The sequence below is a fragment of the Crotalus tigris genome, unplaced genomic scaffold, assembly GCF_016545835.1.
Source record: "Crotalus tigris isolate CLP2741 ecotype Arizona unplaced genomic scaffold, ASM1654583v1 scf7180000021358.389521, whole genome shotgun sequence".
Taxonomy (NCBI): Eukaryota; Metazoa; Chordata; class Lepidosauria; order Squamata; family Viperidae; genus Crotalus; species Crotalus tigris.
The window spans coordinates 305349-329028 of NW_024098469.1; the positions used below are offsets into that span (position 1 = coordinate 305349).

The following is a 23680-nucleotide window of genomic DNA, read 5'->3' on the forward strand; positions in this document are numbered from 1 at the left end:
ACTTGTCAGAATATCAACCCAGATTGGAAGAGCATCAATGTCCTAAAACATGGACGAGGTTCATGTCAATGAGTCATAAACAAACCAACTCCATTTTGGCTTTATATATTGTGTAAACTGATTATCTGAAGCATGTCCAAGTGTTGCTTCTTTCTGAGGTATTTCTGAAGATTTTCAGTTACAGAGAGCATCGCTTATGATCTCTGATATGGAAATCCCAGGGGAGGGAGCCGAAATACATTCTGGGATTAAATGAATTCTCCTCAAAACCCCACCCCACTTCCTCCAAACAAGTTCCAATCATTCCAAATCTTTCATGTCCAAACTCTTGTTTTAGGAAATGTCACATCTGCTGGTCAAATTCTAGAGCTCCAGTTCTTCCTGGAATCAGACAGGAGAAGATGACATAGTTAACATCTCTGAAACGTCACGGAAGGTACCAGATTTTCCATTTCTGTTGCCTTTTTACTGGAAGGGGTAAGGCCACTTTCTGTTTTGTGAACCAAAACTGCACAACTTTCTTTCACTGTCCTGCACATTTCAGGAAACTAGCATTTGCTACTTTCTGATAGATAGGAGCATACCCTGTCGAGGGACAAATTCTGAACTTATACACCCATGTTCTTCTGCACCATCAGAAAGCAACTGGGGCGTGCAACTAAGCAGAAGCAGACTTCCCAATGTCAGTCAGTCACCAGATCTAACCCTCTTACTCTCCATCACCAGAGGTTTGCTAGCAGTTGCAGCTCATGATCCAAAATCCAGTATTTTGGATCATGCACCAGGTTGTAGCCCCAAAATAGTGTGTCCTCAGATCGCTCTGCTCCCCCCTTTTTTTTCCCCGACATTGGATGGTTCAATAACAGCATGGCTCAGAGGAAAGAGACTTAATCAGTGGTGGGATTTAGCCGGTTTGCACCACGTTGGCAGAACCGGTAGCTAATTTTTGGTTGCCCAGGCCCAGAACGGACTTCTGGAAGCGGCATCCACACAGAGAACTGGTCGTTCACATATTTGAATCCCACCACTGGACTTAATCCTCTTGACATCTATTCAAGCATCTCTGTGGTGCATAAATATCAGCTTATAAAACATAGAGGAAGCAGCCTATCTATTTTCATCCTGGATTAAGGATTGTTTAAGTGAACTCTGACTCAGAGCCTAATGCTACACTGTGTTTTAGCAAACTACAATTGGCTGTCTTTGAACAACAGTTGAAGCCAAAACATTAACTATGACTCACCAGTGTTGAAAAGCTGGACGTTGTCATTTTAGAAAGTAGGAATCACATTCCTAATAATGAGCTGATGCATTAATATTCACTTCCAGGTATCTCAAACTCTGATTTGGATCAGGGATTCTGAGCTAGCTCACTAATTATAGCAGTGGTTCTCAACCTGTGGGTCGGGACCCCATTTGGGGTCGAACGACCATTTCACGGGGGTCGCCAAACAACGCAGTCCACCATTTTTTCCCCCTTTTCCTTAGCTATGCTACTCCCTTTTATTCTATTGGCTTTTGAAAGCCAATAGAATATACTCTCTTGAATAGAGTCTAATTCTATTGGCTTTCAAAAGCCAATAGGAATTGTCCAGGCTGTCTCTGCCCTGCTGAGCCCGCCAAAAGTCCCATTCTGCAAACGGTGCTGCACCAGTTGAGTAGTCCTCGACTTACGACTGGTTGAGTAGTCCTCGACTTACGACCGGTTGAGTAGTCCTCGACTTACGACCGGTTGGGGGTCGCGGCATTAAAAAGGTTGAGAACCACTGAATTATAGGGACCCACCACCATCTTTTGGCGTGTCCTATATCATACCTTTTAGAGGTTTTTTTTTAAAAAAAATAAATTTTGATTTTGTTCACCTCTTAGATAGATTGATTTATCTGCCCTCCCCTGAAAGGAAGGAAGGATGAAACCTATATCCATACCATCGATCTGTATGACTAAGAATGTTGTATTGTAGAAATCCTTCCTTTCGAACAGAACAGAACAGAACAGAAGAGAACAGAACAGAACAGAACAGAAGAGAACAGAACAGAACAGAACAGAACAGAATAGAATAGAATAGAATAGAATAGAATAGAATAGAATAGAATAGAATAGCAGAGTTGGAAGGGACCTTGGAGGTCTTCTAGTCCAACCCCCTGCTCAGGCAGGAAACCATATATCATTTCAGACAAATGGTTGTCCAATCTCTTCTTAAAAACTTCCAGTGTTGGAGCATTCACAACTTCTGGATGCAAGCTGTTCCAAAGAAAGTTTCTTTCTTTCTTTCTTTCTTTCTTTCTTTCTTTCTTTCTTTCTTTCTTTCTTTTTTTTCTTTCTTTCTTTTCTTCTTACTTCACCCTTTTACTATCAATAACACACACATCTGACGAGAGGCCTCTTTCTCATACACATCAGGTTTATAGGGAGATACTAGATTAGGTTCTTCTGAAAGACAGATGAAAGAAGTAAGACCAGCCACGCCATTAGCCTAATGCAGAGAGGTGGGATTAAAAAAAAAAAAGTGCAGACAGAGAGAGAGAGCTTCTGAAAGAGTTTCAGCCCTCTTGCCCCCACTGCTTTCTCCCTACAAAATGCTTTTGTTAAACAAAGGCATTTCAGATGAATATAACCGATGCTGAAATCCAAGAATCAATATTTATCTCCTCTAGCGATGCATTTTCATCCCGATCCTTGCTAAATCAATGACATTACATGCATATAACAAGAGAGAGAAAGACACAGTGAGAAAGGTTGTGTAATGTTCTTTAAAAAGAAAAAGAGAGAAAGAAATAATGATAATGTAATCAATAGCCATTTGGTCCATGAGAGACACCAACAGCATAGAGCACAAATTCTGTAAGCAAACAAGGAATGCTGTAAACAGCAGCCTGACATAAATTATCATTTTAAAAAAAGGGTATTTCCTCTGAGCGGCTTCTGTTTGCTTATTGACCAATATAGTGAAAGGGAAATCACCCTCACAAAAGCTTGTGCAGAAATTGACATGTATACACGTAATACAAACCTGCAAATATAAGTAATAGTGAACTGGGCTTAATTTTTTTTTTTTTTCTTCCTCCCGTTTCGTGCAGGTTTTCGCAGTGTGCCCTCCAGATTGCAAGTTCCAAACTTTCAGGAGAAATACGGTGAGCTGAAGAAAAATCTGTGAAAGCAAAGCCAGTGAGTGTGGTGAAGAGCAAGGAACTGGCGAGTAGACGGATCCCTTGGAACCTCTCCACTTAAGGAGAGGACAGGAGATTGCCCCCGTGTGCTCTGGACAACTGCTCCTCACAGAGCGACTGCAAGATGACAGTTTTCTGTGGGCTTGAACACTAAGTTCACAAATCTCTCTTTCTAATCACTTTCATAAACTGCCAATGAATTATCTCAAAGTTGTTAGAGACCTACAGAATGACAAGTTCGAAAACACTTTATCGGGTTAATTTATATTCCACTCTGGAGCACTGTGACTAGAGTGTTTAGGACCCTGGGTAGGAGGTTAGCAAGTCCATGTTTGAGATCCGAGTGTCGCTGTGGGGAGGGGTTGAGCTCCTGTCCTTCACTGTAGCTCCTGCTGGGAACATGAAAGGAACCCCCAACTGGGTGTCCCCAGGGCAACGGTGATGTCATCAGCTAATCCTTTCAACCCGGAAGCGCTTCCGTGCTTCTGACATGGGTGCTATGCTATGTTCAACTCTGAGCAAAAGAAAAATACATTTAAGCCTAAGAACTTAACAAATGTTGAAATAAGCTCACATACACACACACACAAACACACAGTAGATAATCTTTATTTAAAAAATTAATAAGGAAGCTAGAAACTAAAGCAAACTGATATAAAGTAAGAAAATGGAGGAGCATTAAGTATGTTCATAGTTATTTATAAAAATAATGAAGTGGGATGGAAAACAAATAAAAATAAATATTTTGAGTAGACTTCATCATATCATAGTCGTTATAGTTCAAATGAACACAGAAAAGCAGGGGAGGGGGTTAAAAAAAAGGATGATGATATATCCCAAAACTAGTGGTGCATACTAGATTTGGGGAAAATAGGAAAAATAAATCTATTTTAAAGAATAACCCAAATGCCATCACCTTTCCCTTAAAGCTCTGTTCTCTTCATTTGTTCACTGATGCCAGAACTGAACTATGGGCGCTTTCAGATGCCTTAAATTCCAAACTCCCATCTTCCCCAGCCTGCCCAACAGGTCAGCAGATCCCTTGACCCAACAGACCTTGTGAGACCCTTACCAAGACTGCCTCATTATTGCCCGAAATGCAAATATGCTATACTGCTCGATGTAATTTTAACCAGATTGCTGTTTGTCAGCCTTGTTTACCAACACGCTTGTGCTCAATTGGTCTGTTTAACATAAATATGATTATGTATGCAAATCAGCACTTGGCTTCCATCTGGCTGGTTCCAGGGAAGCCGTTTTAGAAAGCGGGCTCCAGTGGGGGGTCAGCAAACCCATTCATTTCCCAGAGATACTGAGCGAATTTGTAGCTGTCACATGGCCATCCATTTTCCAAGGGGGTTATTTATTTAAACCAGTCCTTTTCTCATAGGTTCAAATCAGAAGATTCTAGATCGGGGTGTCCAGCCTTGGCAATTTTAAGACTTGTGGCCTGGCTGGGGAATTCTGGGAGTTGAAGTCCACAGGTCTTAAAGTTGCCAAGGTGGGATAGCCCTGCTCTAGATGAATTGCAGTGGTGTAGAACTAGCAGTAGGAAACCTAAATAAATACATAAAAGCTTCTCGTTAAATTTTGTCCCTTTAAAAGTAGGAAAAAAAATAGGGGGATCCCTCCTGTCTCTGGATTTTTTGTCACCGCAAATGGACATGTCTGTCATTCTGTTGCAAGGACACCAGGAGCGTTCTTGTGAGTGAGAACAAGGTGTGTGTAGCCTAACAGAGAGAAGGATTGGGGTGACATGATAGCTTTCTTCCAGTACTTGAGGGTGTTGAAGGAAAAGTCTTCATCATGATTCATCCAAGCCGGGAATAAACAACATGACGACTGCTTTAGGAAGAAGGTTGCAGTTTATTGAAGAGGAGAGTCAGACAGGAAGATGGCTCTGGAAGAAAGAGAATGAGCACATGTAGGGAGCGGGTTTTTATACCCTCTGGAGCTTTTTGTTTGGAGTTGTTTCCTGTTTGAGGCTTTGTATTTCCTGTGTCACGTATTCTGACATGAGTCTGAGTGTGCTTTTCTGGTATTCTGATGGTGCTGGGTTAATCCTATTATGTCCCAAGGATCATATCCTGCTTCCCTGTGGCTGTGGCTGATGACTCTTAGATTTTTTTGGTGTTGATTCTAGGGATCTTTCTTCCTAATCCCAGTTTCCTGATTCCAGCCTTTGTGACAAGATTATCTGCAATTCTGCAGACTTGGTTTCTATTTGAGACAGAGAGACTTGGGGGCAGGGTTGGTTTCTGCTTTTAAATCCTTTAAGGCAGTGGTTCTCAACCTGTGGCTCGGGACCCCATTTGGGGTCGAACGACCATTTCACGGGGGTCGCCAAACAACGCAGTCCGCCATTTTTTCCCCCTTTTCCTTAGCTGTGCTACTCCCTTTTATTCTATTGGCTTTTGAAAGCCAATAGAATAGACTCTCTTGAATAGAGTCTAATTCTATTGGCTTTCAAAAGCCAATAGGAATTGTCCAGGCTGTCTCTGCCCTGCTGAGCCCGCCAAAAGTTCCATTCTGCAAACGGTGCTGCACCAGTTGAGTAGTCCTCGACTTACGACCGGTTGAGTAGTCCTCGACTTACGACCGGTTGGGGGGTCGCGGCATTAAAAAGGTTGAGAATCACTGCTTTAGGGAAATATATTCTGCCTTTTAAATATTTCCAAGAATATTTCTTTCTCTGGGGAGGGGCTGACTTCCCACAAGGGGCAGTGGCAGAGGTGAGGGATTTGACTTATTCTCCAAAGCAACTGAGAGGGCAGGTCAAGAAGCGATGGGTGGAAGAGATCCATCCTGGAAATAAGGAAGAAATTCCTGACGGTGAGAACAATTAACCAGTAGAAGGACTTCCCTCCAGAAGTTGTGGGTGCTCCATCGCTGGAAGTCTTCAAGAAAAGATTGGACAGCCATTTATCCGGGGTAGCATAAGGACTCTGTCATGGGCAGAAGATTGGACTAGAAGATCTCTAAGTCCCCTTCCAGCTCTCTGATTCTATGACAGCATACAACAAAAGAGATTTTTGTGCGTCTGCATTCTGTACTGCCCTCTCGTGTTCACAGCCATCCATGCAACACTAACAAGCTCTTCACAACAGGACCAAAGGATCAAAATAATAGGAGTGTGGCAAATCCGTTTGGAAAAGCAGATTAGCCTCTGAACCCCCAAACGTGAAGGAGCGGAGAAAGGATTCTATTCAGGCTTTTTCTCAACTGAATCTCTTTCAGCTCCCGGTGGGACCCCATTACTGGAAACAGCAGCATTGGGAGAGAGAAAGAAAAGAATACACAAAATGAATGACTTCATCCCACACACATGGATAGTGGTAGGGTATTTAGTTACCTTCCTGGAGCGAATTAAGCTTTTGTTTTTCTCTTATGGGAGACTTTCTCTAGAGTTCTTGCTACAGTTGTTAGTGCGTTCACAGCCTCCAAAGGATGGGAAAATATGTCGGTGATTTTCCAAAAACCATTGGCTGAAATCGGGAGACACTCCATGCAGGTCACCAAAAGGGATTGGCCACGTTTTAACCCTTGGGAAGAGGGAAGAAGAAAGTGTGTGTCTTTCAAGACAATTCAGTTTGAGAAGGGCTCCCAGGCAACTCACACAATAAAGGAGATGTTGATGCCCAAAATATGTAATTCTCTCTTTCCTTAGAGAAGATCTGTTCTGAGCTTGTTTTAGTATGAAAGAAATGGATCTCGGAATCAGATAGCTGCTTTTTTTGGGGGGGTACTGGCAAAGTGTTACTGGTTTAATAAAAAATTACTGTTATTTTCTTTTGACGGGCAAAAGAAAAATCATGTGAGATGGGGGAGAACTAATGTGAGAAGAAAACCAGTTTGACGTTGTGGTTGAAGGATTAGGCTAGAAACTGGAAGACCATAACTTTGAGTCTTGCCTTAGGCATGGCAAACCACTTCCAAAATTTTGCCAAGAAAACGGTTATCCAGGTTGACTTTTATTTATTTTATTAGTCTCTCATAGTTATCTTCTTTTAGTAATGAATATTTTGCTGTAAGATAGATACCTAAATATTTAACTTTTTTAACTATTTGAAGATTTGTCTTTTTGGCGAGTTGAGTTTTCTGTTTATCAGTTAATTTTTTTGTTAACACCTTAGTTTTTTCCCTATTTATTTTCAATCCAGCCACTTCTCCAAATTTCTCAATTTTCCACAAAAGTTTAGGGGCTGTTTCCAAAGGCTCCTCTAAGATAAAGACCAGATCGCCCGCGAAAGCCTGTAATTTATATTTCTGGTCTTTAATCTCAAGACCTTTAATTTCTATGTCTTGCCTGATGTTTCTAGTCAATACCTCCAGAGTAAAAATAAATAGCAGGGGTGAGAGTGGACATCCCTGTCTCGTGCCTTTTTTAATATCAAAGCTCTCTGTATAATCTCCATTTATAAGTATCCCTTGCTGATTGTTTCTTGTAGATCGCTTGGATTGCTTTAATAAATTTATGTTTCAACAACTACAGGCAGGGACTTATCCATGTGATTGCCAGGAGTCAAGATTGACTCAAAGGCACACGGATATTTTACCCAGGCAGGATCATCTTAACCAAATACTGTTAACAGAGCTGGAAGGGAACTGTGGAGGTCTTCTAGTCTAACCCTCTGCTCAAGCAGGAAACCATTTCAGACAAGTGCTGTCCAGTCTCTTCTTAAAGGTCCATGCATTGATCTCCATCCACCTTCTTCCCACTTCATTCCATCCCATAATGCTTTCTTAAACAATGCTCCCCCCCCCCAAATTACCATACAGATTTGGGGAGAGGTCTGTTTTACCAGGCTGTTCCTGAAAGAAAAAAAAAACCAAGTCTTTTTACGGGTCTGTTCCAAGCTGCAAACAACTACGTTTTTTAAAAAAAAAATCCATTTCACTTGTAATGTGAATTAAAGCTTCCGTGCTCTGCTTTTATTTAAGTTTTACTCTATTCTGTCTTTGGGGGGGGGGGAGAATAGAGTCTAATTCTATTGGCTTTCAAAAGCCAATAGGAATTGTCCAGACTGTCTCTGCCCTGCTGAGCCCGCCAAAAGTCCCATTCTGCAAATGGTGCAGCACCAGTTGAGTAGTCCTCGACTTATGACCGGTTGGGGGTCGCAGCATTAAAAAGGTTGAGAACCACTGCCCTACAGTTTTCTTGGTAAGGTTTTTTGGAAAGAAATTTGGTCTTGCCTTCTTCCTAGGGCTTAGTGACTTACGCAGCTTGAGGCAGGACTAGAACTCAGTGTCTCCTGGTTTCTAGCTTGGCGCCTTGAACCACAACACCGAACTGTCTGGTGCTGCGTTTATTATTGTGTAAACACCGCTCTGTGGAGAAATACATGGGTTAGAAACACTTGAAATGAATGAAACATCTGTTCTGAATAATCTGCATTGTTTATTCATTGTGTTTGGTTAACTTGGTTTTTTGTTGTTGTTGTTTCTTTTTTCTTTTTTTCAAGTCGCTTTGAATTTATAGCGTGAAGGAAAATGAAGAACGTGTTACGAATGTAGGGTAGTGCCAGACTGGCTCAGATGCTCCAGAGCAAAACACAAGGAAGAGATGTTCTTTGCCACATATAAATTATTCCAACTCTTTCCAGAGAGAGAGGGAGGAAGGGAGGGAGGGAGAGATGGAGAGAGGGAGAGAGAGAAGGAGGGAGGGAGAGAGAGGGAGGGAGGAAGAGAGGGGGAGGAAGGGAGGGAGGGAGGGAGGGAGAGGGAGGGAGAGGGAGGGAGAGAGAAGAAGGGAGGAGAGAGAGAGAGGAGGGAGGGAGAGAGGGAGAGAGGGAGGAAGGGAGGGAGGGAGAGGGAGGGAGAAGAAGGGAGGGAGGGAGAGAGAGAGGGAGGGAGAGGGAGAGAGGGAGAGGGAGAGAGGGAGAAGGAGGGAGGGAGAGGGAGAGGGAGGGAGGGAGAGGGAGAGAGGGAGGGAGGGAGAGAGAGAGGGAGAGAGGGAGGGAGAGGGAGAGGAAGGGAGGGAGAGAGGGAGGGAGGGAAGGAAAGAAGCCCCTTTATTTTAAAACAAGAGCAGAATTCTTGACAAACTGGAGAAAGAGGCAGAAAAAGAAACAGGGATTTTTCATCATCCAACCAGCCTCTGGGGGGGGGAAAAATTGGAATCTCCAAGGAGCTGCAGCAATCCAAGAAGCATAGATAAAATATTTTTGCTTTGACTTTGGTAGAAAATAAGTAAAACTGTCTAGAGCAGGAGCATCCAGATGTTGATTTCTATTTACTGTATGGGATAAGGGTAAGATTCTTTTAGAAGAAATTAAGAAGATTCTTTAGAAATTAAGAAACAAGGTAGAACTTCAAGTACTAGGTTGTTTTCATAAAGACCTCTTTCATCCCATCTTTCCCTCACTAACAATTTGAACCTCTCTCCATTTGGAAATGTGGAGCAGCAAAGATTTTCCCTTGCAACCTTTAGAGGCAGATAGCAACAGAACAGCCCCATCTTGTGTTTTGCTTAGAGAAATATATTTGTGTGAATGTGCGTATTTCCTTTTCTTTCCCTCTGTAACTGCCCCTCTTCGACAAATGAACGTTGTTTCAAATTAAGAAAGGCTTTTGATATATTTCTTTAATAAAGTTTTCATTTTGTTTAACCTTCCGTAAGATTGCCTTATCTTTCAGAGAGATGGCCAAGGGCTCCCATGCTTCTAACAGTCAGCAGTCTGGAATTATGGAAATTATTATGGAAATTATTTCACTTGTTAAAATCCGACCTTTGAATTGCTACAAAGGGAGCAGGGAATTTGAAAGCCCTCCCATCTCATCCATTCTCAAGCTTAGGGACAGATGCCCAGTAAGGTTCCAATATCTCAAGGCCTGCCACAAAGAAGAGGGAGTCAAACTATTCTCCAAAGTACCTGAAAGACAGGACAAGAAGCAATGGATGGAAGCTAAGCAAGGAAAGAAGCAACCTGGAACTAAGGAGAAATTTCCTAACATTGAGAACAATTAACCAGTGGAACAACCTGCCTCCAGAAGTTGGGATGCTTCATCATTGGAGGTTTTCAAGAAGAGATCGTTCAGAATGGGTATAGGGTCTCCTGCCTGAGCAGGTATTTGGACTAGATCTCCAAGATCCTTTCCAATTCTGTTATTCTTTTATCAAAGTGTCACCTGGCGCAGGAGATGAGACCAAAGTGTAAAGACCCAGAGGGTTTCAGGGGACATAAAATGAGATCTTCAATCTTCCACCCTACAATCTCAGCTATTCTGCTGTGGTCACATTGGTTGTTGTTTTTTTAATAAAGAGCAAACATGCTGGAGGCTCTTAAAGGGAATATCGTTACTTTAAAAACAAAAATCTATGAACCATCTCGATTATTTACTCATTGTATTTTATGCATGCCTTCCTTCTCTCCAGATTTTTAACAGAATAAAAGGATTTCTAAATAGGGAAGAGATACAGCTAAAGGGAAAACATACTTACGTCTCCCACTAATGTGGCATTTTATATTGTGGTCCTAGCAGGCTATGAATTAATATTATTATGGCTAGCATAATAATATTGACAATGAAAAAAAATGCATCCAGTTTCCTGTTTTGATAAATGGAGAGACATTTGTCGGCATCTGAGATCCTTGCGCAGCTGAAAGGTATCTGTCTTTCTCTTAACAGTTTCCATCTCCATTTTATGGTATATTTTAAACTTCTAAAAATTCTAACAATTACAGCAAGTGAACTCGCCTACATCTAGCACAGTGGTTCTCAACCTGTGGGTTGGGACCCCATTTGGGGTCGAACGACCATTTCACGGGGGTCGCCAAACAATGCAGTCCGCCATTTTTTTCCCCTTTTCCTTAGTTGTGCTACTCCCTTTTATTCTATTGGCTTTTGAAAGCCAATAGAATAGACTCTCTTGAATAGAGTCTAATTCTATTGGCTTTCAAAAGCCAGTAGGAATTGTCCAGGCTGTCTCTGCCCTGCTGAGCCCGCCAAAAGTCCCAGTCTGCAAACGGTGCTGCACCAGTTGAGTAGTCCTCGACTTACGACCGGTTGGGGGTCGCGGCATTAAAAAGGTTGAGAACCACTGATTTAGCAGAAAACTGGGAACAGCCGAGTAAGGAGAAGGCCTGGTACACTTAAGAGCATAATTATTTGCCTTCTAATCCTGCAGAGTTTGAGAGATCCTTGGTGTTCTTTGAGCTTGTTTTGTCACAAACATTTCATTACCAAACTAGGTAACATCATCAGTGCTGGTGCTCCAGCAATGATGATGTTACTTAGTTTGGGTAACAAAATGTTTGAAAGAAAACAATCAAGTCTGGCAGACTTTGGCAGGTATTTGGGTGTCCCCCCCCCCCAGAGATTACTATGGATCCCTTCATTCAAAAGTCTAAAAACCGTTTTGTTAGTGTCTAAGAACTTTCCATTATAATTGTATAATGTCCTGAGTCATATTTCCGTTTCAGAAAAAAAAATGGATCAGCAATGAGTTATCTTAAGTGGTTAGAAACTGACAAATCAGAAAGCAGAAATCCAGTTTGTTTCTGTTCCCCTATCTTTTTTAATCAGAAAATTAATGTCACAACTTTTTATATCATGTAATGGTTTCATAAATATCTTGCAATGAAGAATTCTACGATTTCCACTAGAATCCTTCAGAACGTTCTCCAAATGAATTTCACTTCTCCAGAATGTATTCCTGATTATTTTTTCCATAGAATATATAAAGTAAAAATAAAGCTGATCTTGAGAAATATATGAACTTTATAGGACAACATCTTTGAAATGTCAAAATAAAATGAGGGGATGGAATCAGATAAGTTTATAAACCAACCCTCACACAATTACAGTTCCCAAAAGCCAATAAGTCTCTTACCACAAATGTCCTAGAGCCTCTTAAGGTTGTGCACTTTTAGAATTAAGCCAGGGTCAAAAATAGTTCCTAAGTCTATTTTTCTACCATTACTATTACTACTTCTCTAGCATTCCTACTGCAATACTAGAACTAACGAGAAATTTCCTGACAGTCAAACAATTAATTAGTGAAATGACTTGCCTCCAAAAGTTGTGAGTGCTCCAACACTGGAGGTTTTTAAGAAGAGACTGAACAGCCATTTGTCTGAAATGGTATAGGCTTTCCTGCCTGAGCAGGGGGTTGGACTAGAAGACCTCCAAGGTCCCTTCCAACTTTGTTATTCTGTTGGTCTGATGATTTATTAATAGCTAAAAATCACTGATACACGGGGGGGGGGGGAATGCAGCATAAACCCTAAAATAGGCTTAGTAATGCCTAGGTTTCTGTCAAGAAGTTTTCAGATTTTTTTCTATATATACATGATAAGGCTTCACTGTATATGGGCTGTTGCCCTGCTGACTGGTATACTTGTCACCTTCCAAAAACTTTTTGAGTGTGAATCTCGACCATCAAAACTTGTCTACTCTAGTATTGACCAAAGACTATCCCACAGCTGCTTTCTTTCATCCTCCATGTTGCATCAGAGACATTTTCTCTTGCAAAGCGGGGCGGAGATTTGTAAGTTTGGCGTGCTAAATTCACTGCTGTTTCCACTGCTAGTGTTGTGCAAGCCCAGACGAGCCAGAGAGTGCAAGAGCGTTTGTTGGTGTCCCTGAGACAGTGGGTGATGGGTCTCACCCATGTTACTCGTCAGGCCGTTCGACGTCAGGAAGTGGGTGATGGAATTGCAGTGAGTCAACTTCTCTTCCCAAAACTGTTTATAGAGTTCCTGGATTTCGCGCTCCATGTGTTTGTTCAGCAAGGAGTTAGAAAGGGGCTCTTTGTGGGGAACCATGCTGCTCTCCCCAACGTCATCCCCGTGCCCCAACTTTAGCACTCTGGATTTCTGTAATGGAAAGGGAGTATCTAAGGGGATATCGGTGGACAAGAGCATGGGCCCAGGCAATTCGTTGGGAGTCTGGTCCACGGTGCGATCTGAATCACGTGTATGGTCAGCGATGTGATCTCCTCCGATATGCAGATCAGGATAATTCTGATAAAGGCTTTGGTTTGACCAAGATCTGTACAGGTCCAGTTCTTTTCCACAGTATTCCTCTTGAATTAGTATGTGCTGAGGGGCGCATAGAGGTGTTTTGTGGGTTTTCTTTCTTGGTACATCTTGACCAGGGATCTGTTGGTGACCTTTTAGATCCATGTTACCGCCATGAATCTCCGCCATCTTCTCAACTGCTGCTTGATCGGATTCCATAAAGAACTGTTCATTATCATCCATATTTGCAAACTGGCTTTGCCAAGTTTCCTGCCCAACAGGTTTCAGCACTTGGCCTGGACGAGAGTCAAAAGACTCACCTTTATAGGCAAAGATGGATATGAAGCTTTCTGCCAGCATGGTTGGTCAGAATACGAATCTTTGAAAAGAGTATGCAGAGCAAATGCCTTTAAAAAAAATACACGGAGAAGTTATTTAGAGAAGGAAAGAGAAAACACATTCTGGTGTTTAAGTCATTGATATTTGATCCTTGGTTAATAGAACAGCAACATATCCTCAGCCTTCTTCAAACTGAGATCTTCCTGGTTTATTGGATTCCACAATTCCCACATCAGTATGTAGGAATTCTGGTATTTATAATCTAAAACCTCTGGAAAGAGTCTCTTACAATGCTTAAATTTTTACTCTTCCTTTCTGCATTGCCCTCATGCTAAACAAAATATATTCTATAATCCCATTAATTTGGCAAGGCATTACAAAACACCAAAAAGGTAAGAAGGTACATTAAAGAACCAGGATGTTAATCTAAGTCATCCAGAAAAAAACACTACAAACCTACAGTATTCAGTTGCTCCACAAACATGGTTTGTAGCTAAGCAAGCAAATGAAAAAGTATTGCCCTGTGGCTATTGACTCCTAGTTCATAATTGGCTGAGATCATACATTCTAAGCCATGAACTATGGTTTGCAGATCATAATGGTTGGATTCACACCACACGGTACACCCTAAGCATGAAGGATTTGTTCAAAAATTGGATCACAACTTGAAAGCTCTTACAAAGATATTTGCTTTGCTTTAGCTCAATGCATTCTGTGAGTCCATGTTATGATTTGTAGATTGTATTTTACTTATTATTGGTCAATTAGTCAATTATTACTCAAACACAGACACCCATCTGACTGCAGCTTGCTCAAGGAAGGCTGATTAAGGAAGTCATGTTGGTGCAACGTGTATGATGTTTAGCCTCTGATTCATTTTCTTAGCTGTGTTCCTACTGCACGTATACATCTTTCTTCTTCTTTTAAAAGAAATTAGAAAGTTGGTACATTAATTTCTTTTGGCAGCAAAACATATAAGTCAGGCAAATTACAGTTTCTTCTTTAGAAGAGAAGAGGTTGGTCCTTGTGCTCGCTCAGCTTGACTGCTTTCTTGCAAACGTTTCATTTCCAGACTAGCTAACGTCATCAATGTTAGAAGGAAGTGGGGATATGCTCTCTTTTTATATAGTAGTGGTTTGCACTGTCAAAAAACAAAATAGGAAACAAAAAGACCAAGACACTTTCCCACCAACAATCAACACCCAGATAAGAACAGATTATCATCAGATTGATACTAGACCAGGGGTAGGCAATCTTGGCTCTTTTATGACTCGTGAACTTCAACTCCCAGAATTCCTGAGCCAGCATGGCTCAGCTTGGAAACCTCTCCCTTTCCCCTCAACATGGCTGGCTCAGGAATTCTGGGAGTTGAAGTCCACGAGTCATAAAAGAGCCAAGGTTGCCTAACCCTGCACTAGACCAACAAACATGAAGTAAACAATACTTCAATCAAGTAACTACTCACTCAGGCAAACAAACAATAAACAACCTAATCAAGACATCACCAAGAACATTCCCACCGACATGGACAGGGCAAACTATTTGTATATAAAAAGAGATCAAATCCCACTCGCTTCAGCATTGATGATGTTACCTAGTTTGGTAAGGAACAATATGTAAGAAAACAATCAAGTTCAGAGACCACCAAGGACCCCACTGTTTCTTCTCCGCTTTAATAATTTTCCTTCAAGTATTTAGGAAAGCAGGCCAAATGTGTCCATTCCGTCCAGAATTGCTCTGAGGGGCAGCATATGCAGTTAACAAATTATTATCATTAACTCTCACAACTAATTCATTGTGATTCTCATTTCTCAAAAAAAAAAAAAAAAAGATTAACAGGAAATTGTACTTGAGCATATGAGCCTCACCCAAACCATGTCCTGTGTCCATAACAGTGGTAAACCTAAGTGTTTCTCAAACCTGGTCAAAGGTTTCTCAACTTGGTGCCCTGTTCTGACATCAGATTTGAAGGACCCCCTAGTTGTGCAAAGTCCTGCAAGTTAAACAACCGCAATGAAATATTTTTCCATGCCCAATTTTATGCACAGCCTACTCTTCCGATCCTAGATGGCATAAAATTAAAAGAAATAAAACTCTTAATTAAAGTATAAAAACATCTATAACATTAATATTTTTTCCAAAACTATTAGAATCTATAAATCAACATTTAGCTGCCATTAAAAACAAGTTGGAAGGGTCTCTTGAAGAGGATTATTTTTGGTCAGCTTCTGAAACATCATCAGGATGGGGCCAGACTAAACTTAGAGGGGAGAATACTGCAGTCCAGAGGGATGGGACCACTAGGGTGAAAATTTCCCCGTTTTGATTCAAGATGAGTATTGAATATCCTCTATTACACTGTGTAGGTTGGGCAGATTCTATATAATCTGTCCTGAATGTTTACCTGTGGTCCAAGCGATAAAGCCATATACTGTAGGTCAGGGGTAGTCAACCTTGGCTCTTTTATGACTCGTGGACTTCAATTCCCAGAATTCCTGAGCCAGCTTAGCTGGCTCAGGAATTCTGGGCGTTGAAGTCCATGAGTCATAAAAGAGCCAAGGTTGACTACCCCTGCTGTAGGTCATCGCTAAAATATTACAGGAAATTCTACAGCATTGTCTGATGGCAAAAAGATCTCTCAGGATAAAAGAACAGGTAAACAGGAGGAGGCAGGGTGCAGAGGTAGATTTTGTACAATATTAAAATAGTATAATCCAACAAGGCATGACAGTAGGAATATGAATGGCTTAGTAGGAGTATGATTTTCAGATAAGCTTAGATTTATGTTTGTCATCGACCCTTTTTTGCATCCATGTGATACTGCCGGTATAATATTACATTACAAATAATATTTTTTAAAAAGATTGTAAAACGTTCATTCCAAAATGTCACTGATACTTGCAAATCTTACCACGAACTACATTAAGCAATTGGATCTCAGAATGTCATAGTTTTGAGCCATCCCAAGGTGGCCCCTTCAATAAAACATATTCCCAGTTACACTTTTGTTATTTGTATTTATTTATTAAATGTATATGCTGACCTACTCACTAGTGGGCAATTCTGAGAAACTTGCAACAAAGGCCCTGGACTGTAGCCTTAATATATTTAAAAGTATATATATATATATAAAGTTAATCTTTCAGTGTTTGCAAAGAACATACCTTTGCTGGTTACATGCTGGGTGGGATCAGAGAGAAAAACAGCCACAAAACAGAGACAAGGATGGTTCTTTTCTGAACTTTTTTTTCAAAGATTGCCCAGATGTGGTACTCTCAACAAGCCATGGTTTAATCTCTGGGATTCTGCAATGTTCATGCATTTATCGCCAAGCCACTTCCAGTGAGGGGAAAAAGAAACTGTCCGTGGTCACCCCTCCTGCAATAGTCAATCCAAATAAGGATCTGACTTTTAAAATCTATATTGTGTAACCAGGCAGATAGCGCTGTTCTCTCGTGACTGGTAGGTTTCGTAGAAGTGCTTTGGAAAGAGGAAGAACGACTTAATTAGGAAAGTGAAAATGTAAATTATTCCCAGGCAGAGGTCTTTTCTGCAGGATGCACAGAAGAGGCTGAATCTTGGAATTATTATGATGTGTGGTGGAGGATGGAGAAGGAAAATATAGACCGTCAGGATGAATTTCCACATTTCTTGCAGATCTTTCGCTTGGCCCATTCCAATGCTCACCTGAATTATTCCCATGACAGAGTTAGCAGAATAAGAGAGTTGGCAGGGACTTAGGAGGTCAGTCAATCAGAACAGAGCTGGAAGGGACCTTCACGGTCTTCTAGTCAAGCTCCCTGCTCAGGCAGGAGAACCTATACCAGTGATGGCGAACCTTTTAGACACCGAGTGCCCAAAAACTGCCTCACCCCCGCAGCGTCCCACTCCTGCTCCATCGCTGCCCCGCCCCCACCCACCCACAGGGCCACCCGCCACCTCCACAGCCCACTGCAGATCGCCCAGGCGGCCCAGTAGCGCCATGGCAGCCACGCCCTTCACCTGTGCCCGCAGCATCATCTGCGATGGGGTGCAAGGGCGGAGTCTTGTCCCCACTGCCCGGCTGTCATGTCCTTGATTGCACTGCTCCGCATGGGTCACGCTTGGGGGCGACTCTCCTCCAGGGGGGCTGCTGGTGAGGGGGTCGGGAGGCAAGGCTGGGGCAACAGCACGTGTGCCCACAGAGAGGGCTCCAAGTGCCGCCTCTGTCACACGTGCCATAGGTTCGCCACCACTGACCTATACCATTTCAGACAAATGGCTGTCCAATTTCTTCTTTAAAACCTCCAATGATGAAGCACCCATGACTTCTGGAGGCAACGTTCCTTTGAAACAGGCCAGATTTCAACTCAGCAGTAAGATTCAATGAAAGAATGACTTAAACTTGAACTGGAGAGTTGTTATGGAGACCAAAATCTTGTCGTGAAGGATTAAACAAGAGCACATTAGCTAGAGCAGATGCTCTCTGAATCAAGCTTGACTCTTGCATACATTCATACAGAATTCAGAGTTGGAAGGGACCTTGGAGGTCTTCTAGTCCAACCTCCTACCCAAGCAGGAGACCCTACAGCATTCCAGACAAGTGGCTGTCCAATCTCTTCTTAAAAACCTGCAGTGATGGGGCACCCACAACTGCTGGAGGCAGAAGGATCTTTGTCTTTGACAAATACAAAGACAGGTCTTGACTCCCCGCCCCTGAATCCCAGACCTTCTGCACCCTCCTGCATTGCCCAGAACTCCCAGCCAGTCTCGGTGCTGTACTCCAGCTCCTATCATTCCCTTCTGGCTGGCCGGGTTGCGCAAGTACCGCAACACAACCCATCTTAAAGGTCGACAAAGAAGGGGGAAAAAGTCTCATTTCCAGGCGCGTTGCCCAATCGCCGCAGTTCCCCGCCGGCCCGCAAGGGGCGCAGAGGAGCAATAATCAAGGGAAAAGAGAGGCCCGGCGGGGAGGGAGGAGGGCTGTTCTTTGAATGGCACCGCGAGTGACCATTCCGAACGCGCGAGCCTAGCTGGTGGTTGTGTTCCCATAGCAACGGCGGGCCCCGCGGGAGCATGGCCGCCATTCGGGTGTATTACACCAGCGTGACGGGCTCCAGGGAGGTGAGGGGCGGCGTGGGGGGCTGCCGCGCCCGAGAGACCCTGACCCGCCGAGCTGCTCGGGAGGGCGAGCCGCCCCGAGCCCTTCTGCAACCCGTCGCCCTCCGGGGGTGCGGACACTGCAGAGCTCATCGTCCCCAGCGCCTTCCTTGTGGTTGGGATTGCAGGTCCCTCTCCCTCCAGAGACGTGGGGACCACAAATCCAATCGTCCCCAGCGCCTTGGGCCTGCCTTGGAACCGCCCGTCGGATCACAGCTCCCATTATGCCCAGCCATCCCAGCGCTGCCTGGGGGCTCTCAGGACTACAAGCCCCTCCCGAGATTCTGGGATCCCAACTCCCATCGCGCTCTCTGTGTTGCAGCCACACCCGCCACCTCTTCTCCAGACTCTGGGATCACATCTCCCATCACTCCCTGCCAACCAAGCATCCCTTGTATGTCTTGGAACTACAAACTCCAGGACCCTTCCAGAGACTCTTGGATCGCAGTTCCCATCGCTCCCAGCCACCCTAGCATCCCTTGTGTGTCTCAGTTCAAGCTCCAGGACCCTTCCAGAGACTCTTGGATCACAGCTCCCATCGCTCCCAGCCACCCTAGCATCCCTTGTGTGTCTTGGAAATACCTGCCACAATGTTCTTCCATAGACTCTGGGATCCCAACTCCCATCTCCCCCAGCCAACCCAGCACCCTCATTGGGTGTTGAAGTAGAACCCCTAAACCCCCTCCAGAGACCATAGCTGCCATCATCTCTGGCACTAGGCTGGGAAAGGCTCATCCAGGGCATCCTCTGATGCAGGGGTCTTCAAACTTGGCAACTTTTAAGACTTGTGGACTTCCAACTTCCAGAATTGGGAGTCGAAGTCCACAAGTCTTAAAGTTGCCAAGTTTGAAGACCACTGCTCTGATGAGATGCAAGCATCCTGAGGAGGGGTGAAAGTCGGGGAATGTGATCCCCCAAGCAGGCTATTTTGAGCTCAAAATATCAATGAAAGGTTTGCAATGAGATCCAAGATTGAGTAAGTGTTCTGAAAGGCCCAAACCTGAGTCTGCAGGGGTGCCTGGAGAACGGGCTCCAGGTCCTTCTCTCTGGGCTTTTTTTTTTTTTTTTTTTTAAGCTTTGCAATATTGGCAAATATCTGTAGCTCGGATGTAGGACAGAGTGAAGGTTTATTCATGAAGAACACTAAACCTCGCTAAAGATTTTACCTAGCCTGGTGGCGAAACGTTCAGAAACTGACCACAGAACCTTCACCGTATTCTTTGGAGCTGCTGAGAATGGGGATGAGGCAGATCTGCTTCATCCACGATGGTTTGCCATGCCTGATTTCATTCTCAAGCCTTGATTGACAGAGAGCAAACCCCACTCCCTCTTAGCACTGATGCTACCTAGTTGGGTAGTGAAATGTCTGCAAGAAAACAACCAAGTTCAGAGATCAACAAGGACCCCACAATTCAACTCGGAGATTACAAATACACTCTTCTGAAATGCTAATCCCCATTGGAACCTTTTCTTGTGCAAACCCACTGAAATGGGGCAGGCAACATCAATGCCAGAAGAGACTGTATATAAGAGAGCAAACCCCAGTCCCTCCTGGCACTGATGATGTTACCTAGTTGGATATTGAAATGTTTTTAAGGAAACAACTGAACTTGGGAGAGCACCAAGAACTCCACAGTTCAAACCTGAGCCACAAATACTCTCTTCTGTTGGAACTTGGACTGACAATTCAAGAGTGCCTCTGTATCTATATATCTGGCGCATTTCATCTGCCACCTCAGTTCTTAAGGACTCCAGGCAGTTTACAGATTTAAACAAGTGCCAGTTGTGCTATGTTTTTAATATAAAAAGACATCTTATTCTATAATTGTACACCATCTTCCATCTGGTAGAAGCAAAACTAATTCCTAATACAGGCGTTCAGTTCAAGGCACATTTTTTTAACATTCAAAAACTGCCGCTCTTAAAAGTGGAAACACATAAAATAGGGCTCAAAATAAATTGGGTTTCAGAAAAATCAGTAGAAATAGTACTACAAGAAAGCTGTGCCAAGACTAAAATATCAAAATCTGCAGCTGGTAGTAGTAGTATACAGGGATGGGCAGACTTATTAAAAGGCATTTCTGCACAAGTTAAAAAAAATACTAATTACTTGTCTGGATTCTTTCTTGTTCCTGTAGCATAAGAATCCATAAGAAATTTGTAAGCTCAAATTTGCTTAAGGAAACATGCTGGGAATTGTAACCTATATGTGGCGTTGTTAACAGATGCACCCATGTTCTCCACCGTGCTATCAAACTTTTAATTTAAAAATGATTCCATTGTGAGGGGTCCTTGGTGCTCTCTGAGCTTGTTTTCTTGCAGATGTTTCATTACCCTAAATAAGTAACATCATCAGAATCCATAGTGATTTAAACAGGACTTTACCTTGGCAGAGGGCAAGGAGGGAAATGCAAAATTACTAAAATAATAGGGATGGGGAATTTGGGTGGCGGGAGGGACCCTGTATTTAAGGACTTTGCTCAAAAGTGGGCATGAACCCTGAGGAAGCTGCATCTTTAGCCCCAGGCTAAAGTCACCCATTTTTGAACTAAATCTTTTAAATATAAAGTTAGCTTCCAGCACTTCTAACTAAAACCCGCAGTCCTAAGCAGAGAACTAGGGCAATCGCAGGATAACCCCTGGATCTGAAGTGTTAAGAGGTGCTCTCCCATCTGTGACGTCCCAAAATCTCTACCATCTCTCTTCACCAAATCTGTCGGTATCTTATCTAGGTGAAGCAGAGGCAGTCTGAGGTTCTTCGTATTCTGGATGGAAACCGCATGAAGTACCAGCTGGTGGATGTCTCCCTCAGTGAAAGTTTGCTGCAAGAGATGAGGGACAAAGTTGGCAAAGCTGATGCGGTTCCACCCCAGATTTTTAATGGAGATGAGTATTGCGGGGTAAGAAAAACCAGACTGGGGGAGGCAAACCAAATTATGGATTGGGTTATAATGGCTGGAAAACAAGTTGGACGGCACCGACTGAAGGTGAATAAAAGCACAGTTATTCAAAATGTATTTGGGGTGTGAATATGTCTTACCCTTCCCTTCTCCCCCCCCCCCCAAAAGGAATTTATTCAGTTCCTTCCATTCTTGCTTTTTTTCTCCCCTCGTTGGCACCATCTCCAGCTTGTTTCTTCAAACATCAGGATCATCCCCAGCACAGGTTACATATTGACTATCCTATTATTTTCAAATGGGAAAAGGGGGGCGGGCGGAAAGGGTTGGGGTGGGAGCGGAAGGATAGGGAAAGTACAGCGTGTGAACTACATTACATTAACAAGCTGTTATTCAGTAATCCAAAGTGCACAAAAGAAGCAATGTTCCCATTTTTAGGACTGACCTACCAATCAGATTTGCAGGAAGGGTAAGCTATCCCAACAGAAAGGATAGCTGTTGTTGGTTTTTGATTGGAAAATATTCTTGTTTGTTGCATGTAGTGGAAATCATCTTTTTAGCATTTTAGGAAAAAAGAAAAAACTTTGTCCCACTCTAGAGCTTTCTTTTCTGCTTTCTCCTTCCAACAATCAGCAAATAAATAAATAAATCAGCAAATAAATAAATAAATAAATAAATAAAAAAGTTGGGAGAGACCTTGGAGGTCATCTAGTCCAACCCCCTGCTCAGGCAGAAAACTCTATACCATTTTGGACAAATGGCTGTCCAGTCTCTTCTTAAAAACCTCCAGTGTTGGACGCTTCTGGAGGCAGGTTGTTCCACTGGTTAATTGTTCTGTCAGGAAGTTTCTTCTTAGTTCTAGGTTGCTTCTCTCTTTGGTTAGTTTCCATCCGTTGCTTCTTGTCCTGCCCTCAGGTGCTTTGGAGAATAGCTTGACTCCCTCTTCTTTGGGGCAGCCCCTGAGATATTGGAACACTGCTATCATGTCCCCACTCGTCCTTCTCTTCATTAAACTAGATATACCCAATTCCAGCAACTGTTCCTTATATGTTTTAGCCTCCAGTCCCCTAATCATCTTTGTTGCTCTTCTCTGCACTCTTTCTGGAGTCTCAGCATCTTTTTTACATCGTGGTGACCAAAACTGGATGCAGTATTCCAAGTGTGACCTTACCAAGGCATTGTAAAGTGGTATTAATACTTCACGTGATCTTGATTCTATCCCTCTGTTAATGCAGCCTAGCACCGTGTTGGCCTTTTTGGCAGCTGCAGCGCACTGCTGGCTCATATTTAAATGATTGTCCACTAGGACTCCGAGATCCCTCTCACAGTTACTACTATTGAGCAAGGTACCCCCTACACTATACCTGTACATTTGGTTTTTGATAAGAGTTCTCGGACTATGGTAAACTATAATATAGTTTCGTTCAGTTTAGCATGTTTTGTGGTTTGATGTGATGTATGTATTCAGTGAGTGATTGGCATAATCCGGTAATCTTAGGAATGGAAGGGCTCTTTGAATCCAGGAGAATCAGATCCAAGTTCAGTAGTAACAGCATTCTGAAGAAAAGTGACGTCCAGCTGAATGTGGCTTTCACTCCTTCTGATTAACATCTCCCTTTTGCATTTCTTTTAGGACTTTGAGATGCTGTATGAAGCAACTGAAAATGAAGAAGTTAAGAAATTCCTTAAGGTAGCAGCTGTGGATAGGGTGGCAAAAAACGTGGCAACGATTTGAAGATGTTGCTTTATATAAGTGTTCAAGGCCTAAAGCATTTTTTTTAAAAAAAAAAAAAGTTTAAATAAAACAGGAATTTTGTATGTCAAAGAAATTCAACTCCCTATGAAAGACATGGAACTTGCAAAAAATAGTGTCCGCTGTATCAGCTTTTTGTACAAGGTTTACTGTGAGGACAAGGCAGTAACACTTTTCTCTGAAAGCAGAACACGAAAAGTGAGGCACCACCTTAAACATTTACTTACTTGAAATCTCTCCTACCAGATAGAAAGATTTTGACTCGTTTAGAACGCCAGTGTGTGAAAGACCAAATGAAATCTTAACTAGCTTTTGAAGTTGTGGCTTTGGATACGATATTATCTGGATGAATACAATAATAAAGAAGTTACTCAGAGCTGTTCTGTCTCCTTTAAGCACATAATTCAGATATCCTGCAAA

General features: G+C 42.7%; 2 protein-coding genes across 2 annotated transcripts; one reads left to right on the top strand and one right to left on the bottom strand.

The window, feature by feature from the left end:
* Positions 1-11873: 11873 nt before the first annotated feature.
* LOC120320403 (TLR adapter interacting with SLC15A4 on the lysosome-like) lies at positions 11874-16833 on the bottom strand. Its single transcript, XM_039370051.1, has 2 exons — positions 16636-16833; positions 11874-13539 (listed from the first exon to the last, which is right to left on the bottom strand). Exon 2 carries the CDS (start codon positions 13490-13492, stop codon positions 12623-12625), a length of 870 nt encoding a protein of 289 aa, XP_039225985.1. The 5' UTR covers positions 13493-13539; positions 16636-16833; the 3' UTR covers positions 11874-12622.
* A 1515-nt stretch (positions 16834-18348) lies between these two features.
* On the top strand, positions 18349-23326 carry LOC120320405 (SH3 domain-binding glutamic acid-rich-like protein 3). Its single transcript, XM_039370053.1, has 3 exons — positions 18349-18574; positions 21343-21510; positions 23141-23326. The coding sequence occupies exons 1-3, from the start codon at positions 18527-18529 to the stop codon at positions 23240-23242; spliced, it is 318 nt and encodes a 105-aa protein (XP_039225987.1). The 5' UTR covers positions 18349-18526; the 3' UTR covers positions 23243-23326.
* The last annotated feature ends 354 nt before the right edge of the window (positions 23327-23680 follow it).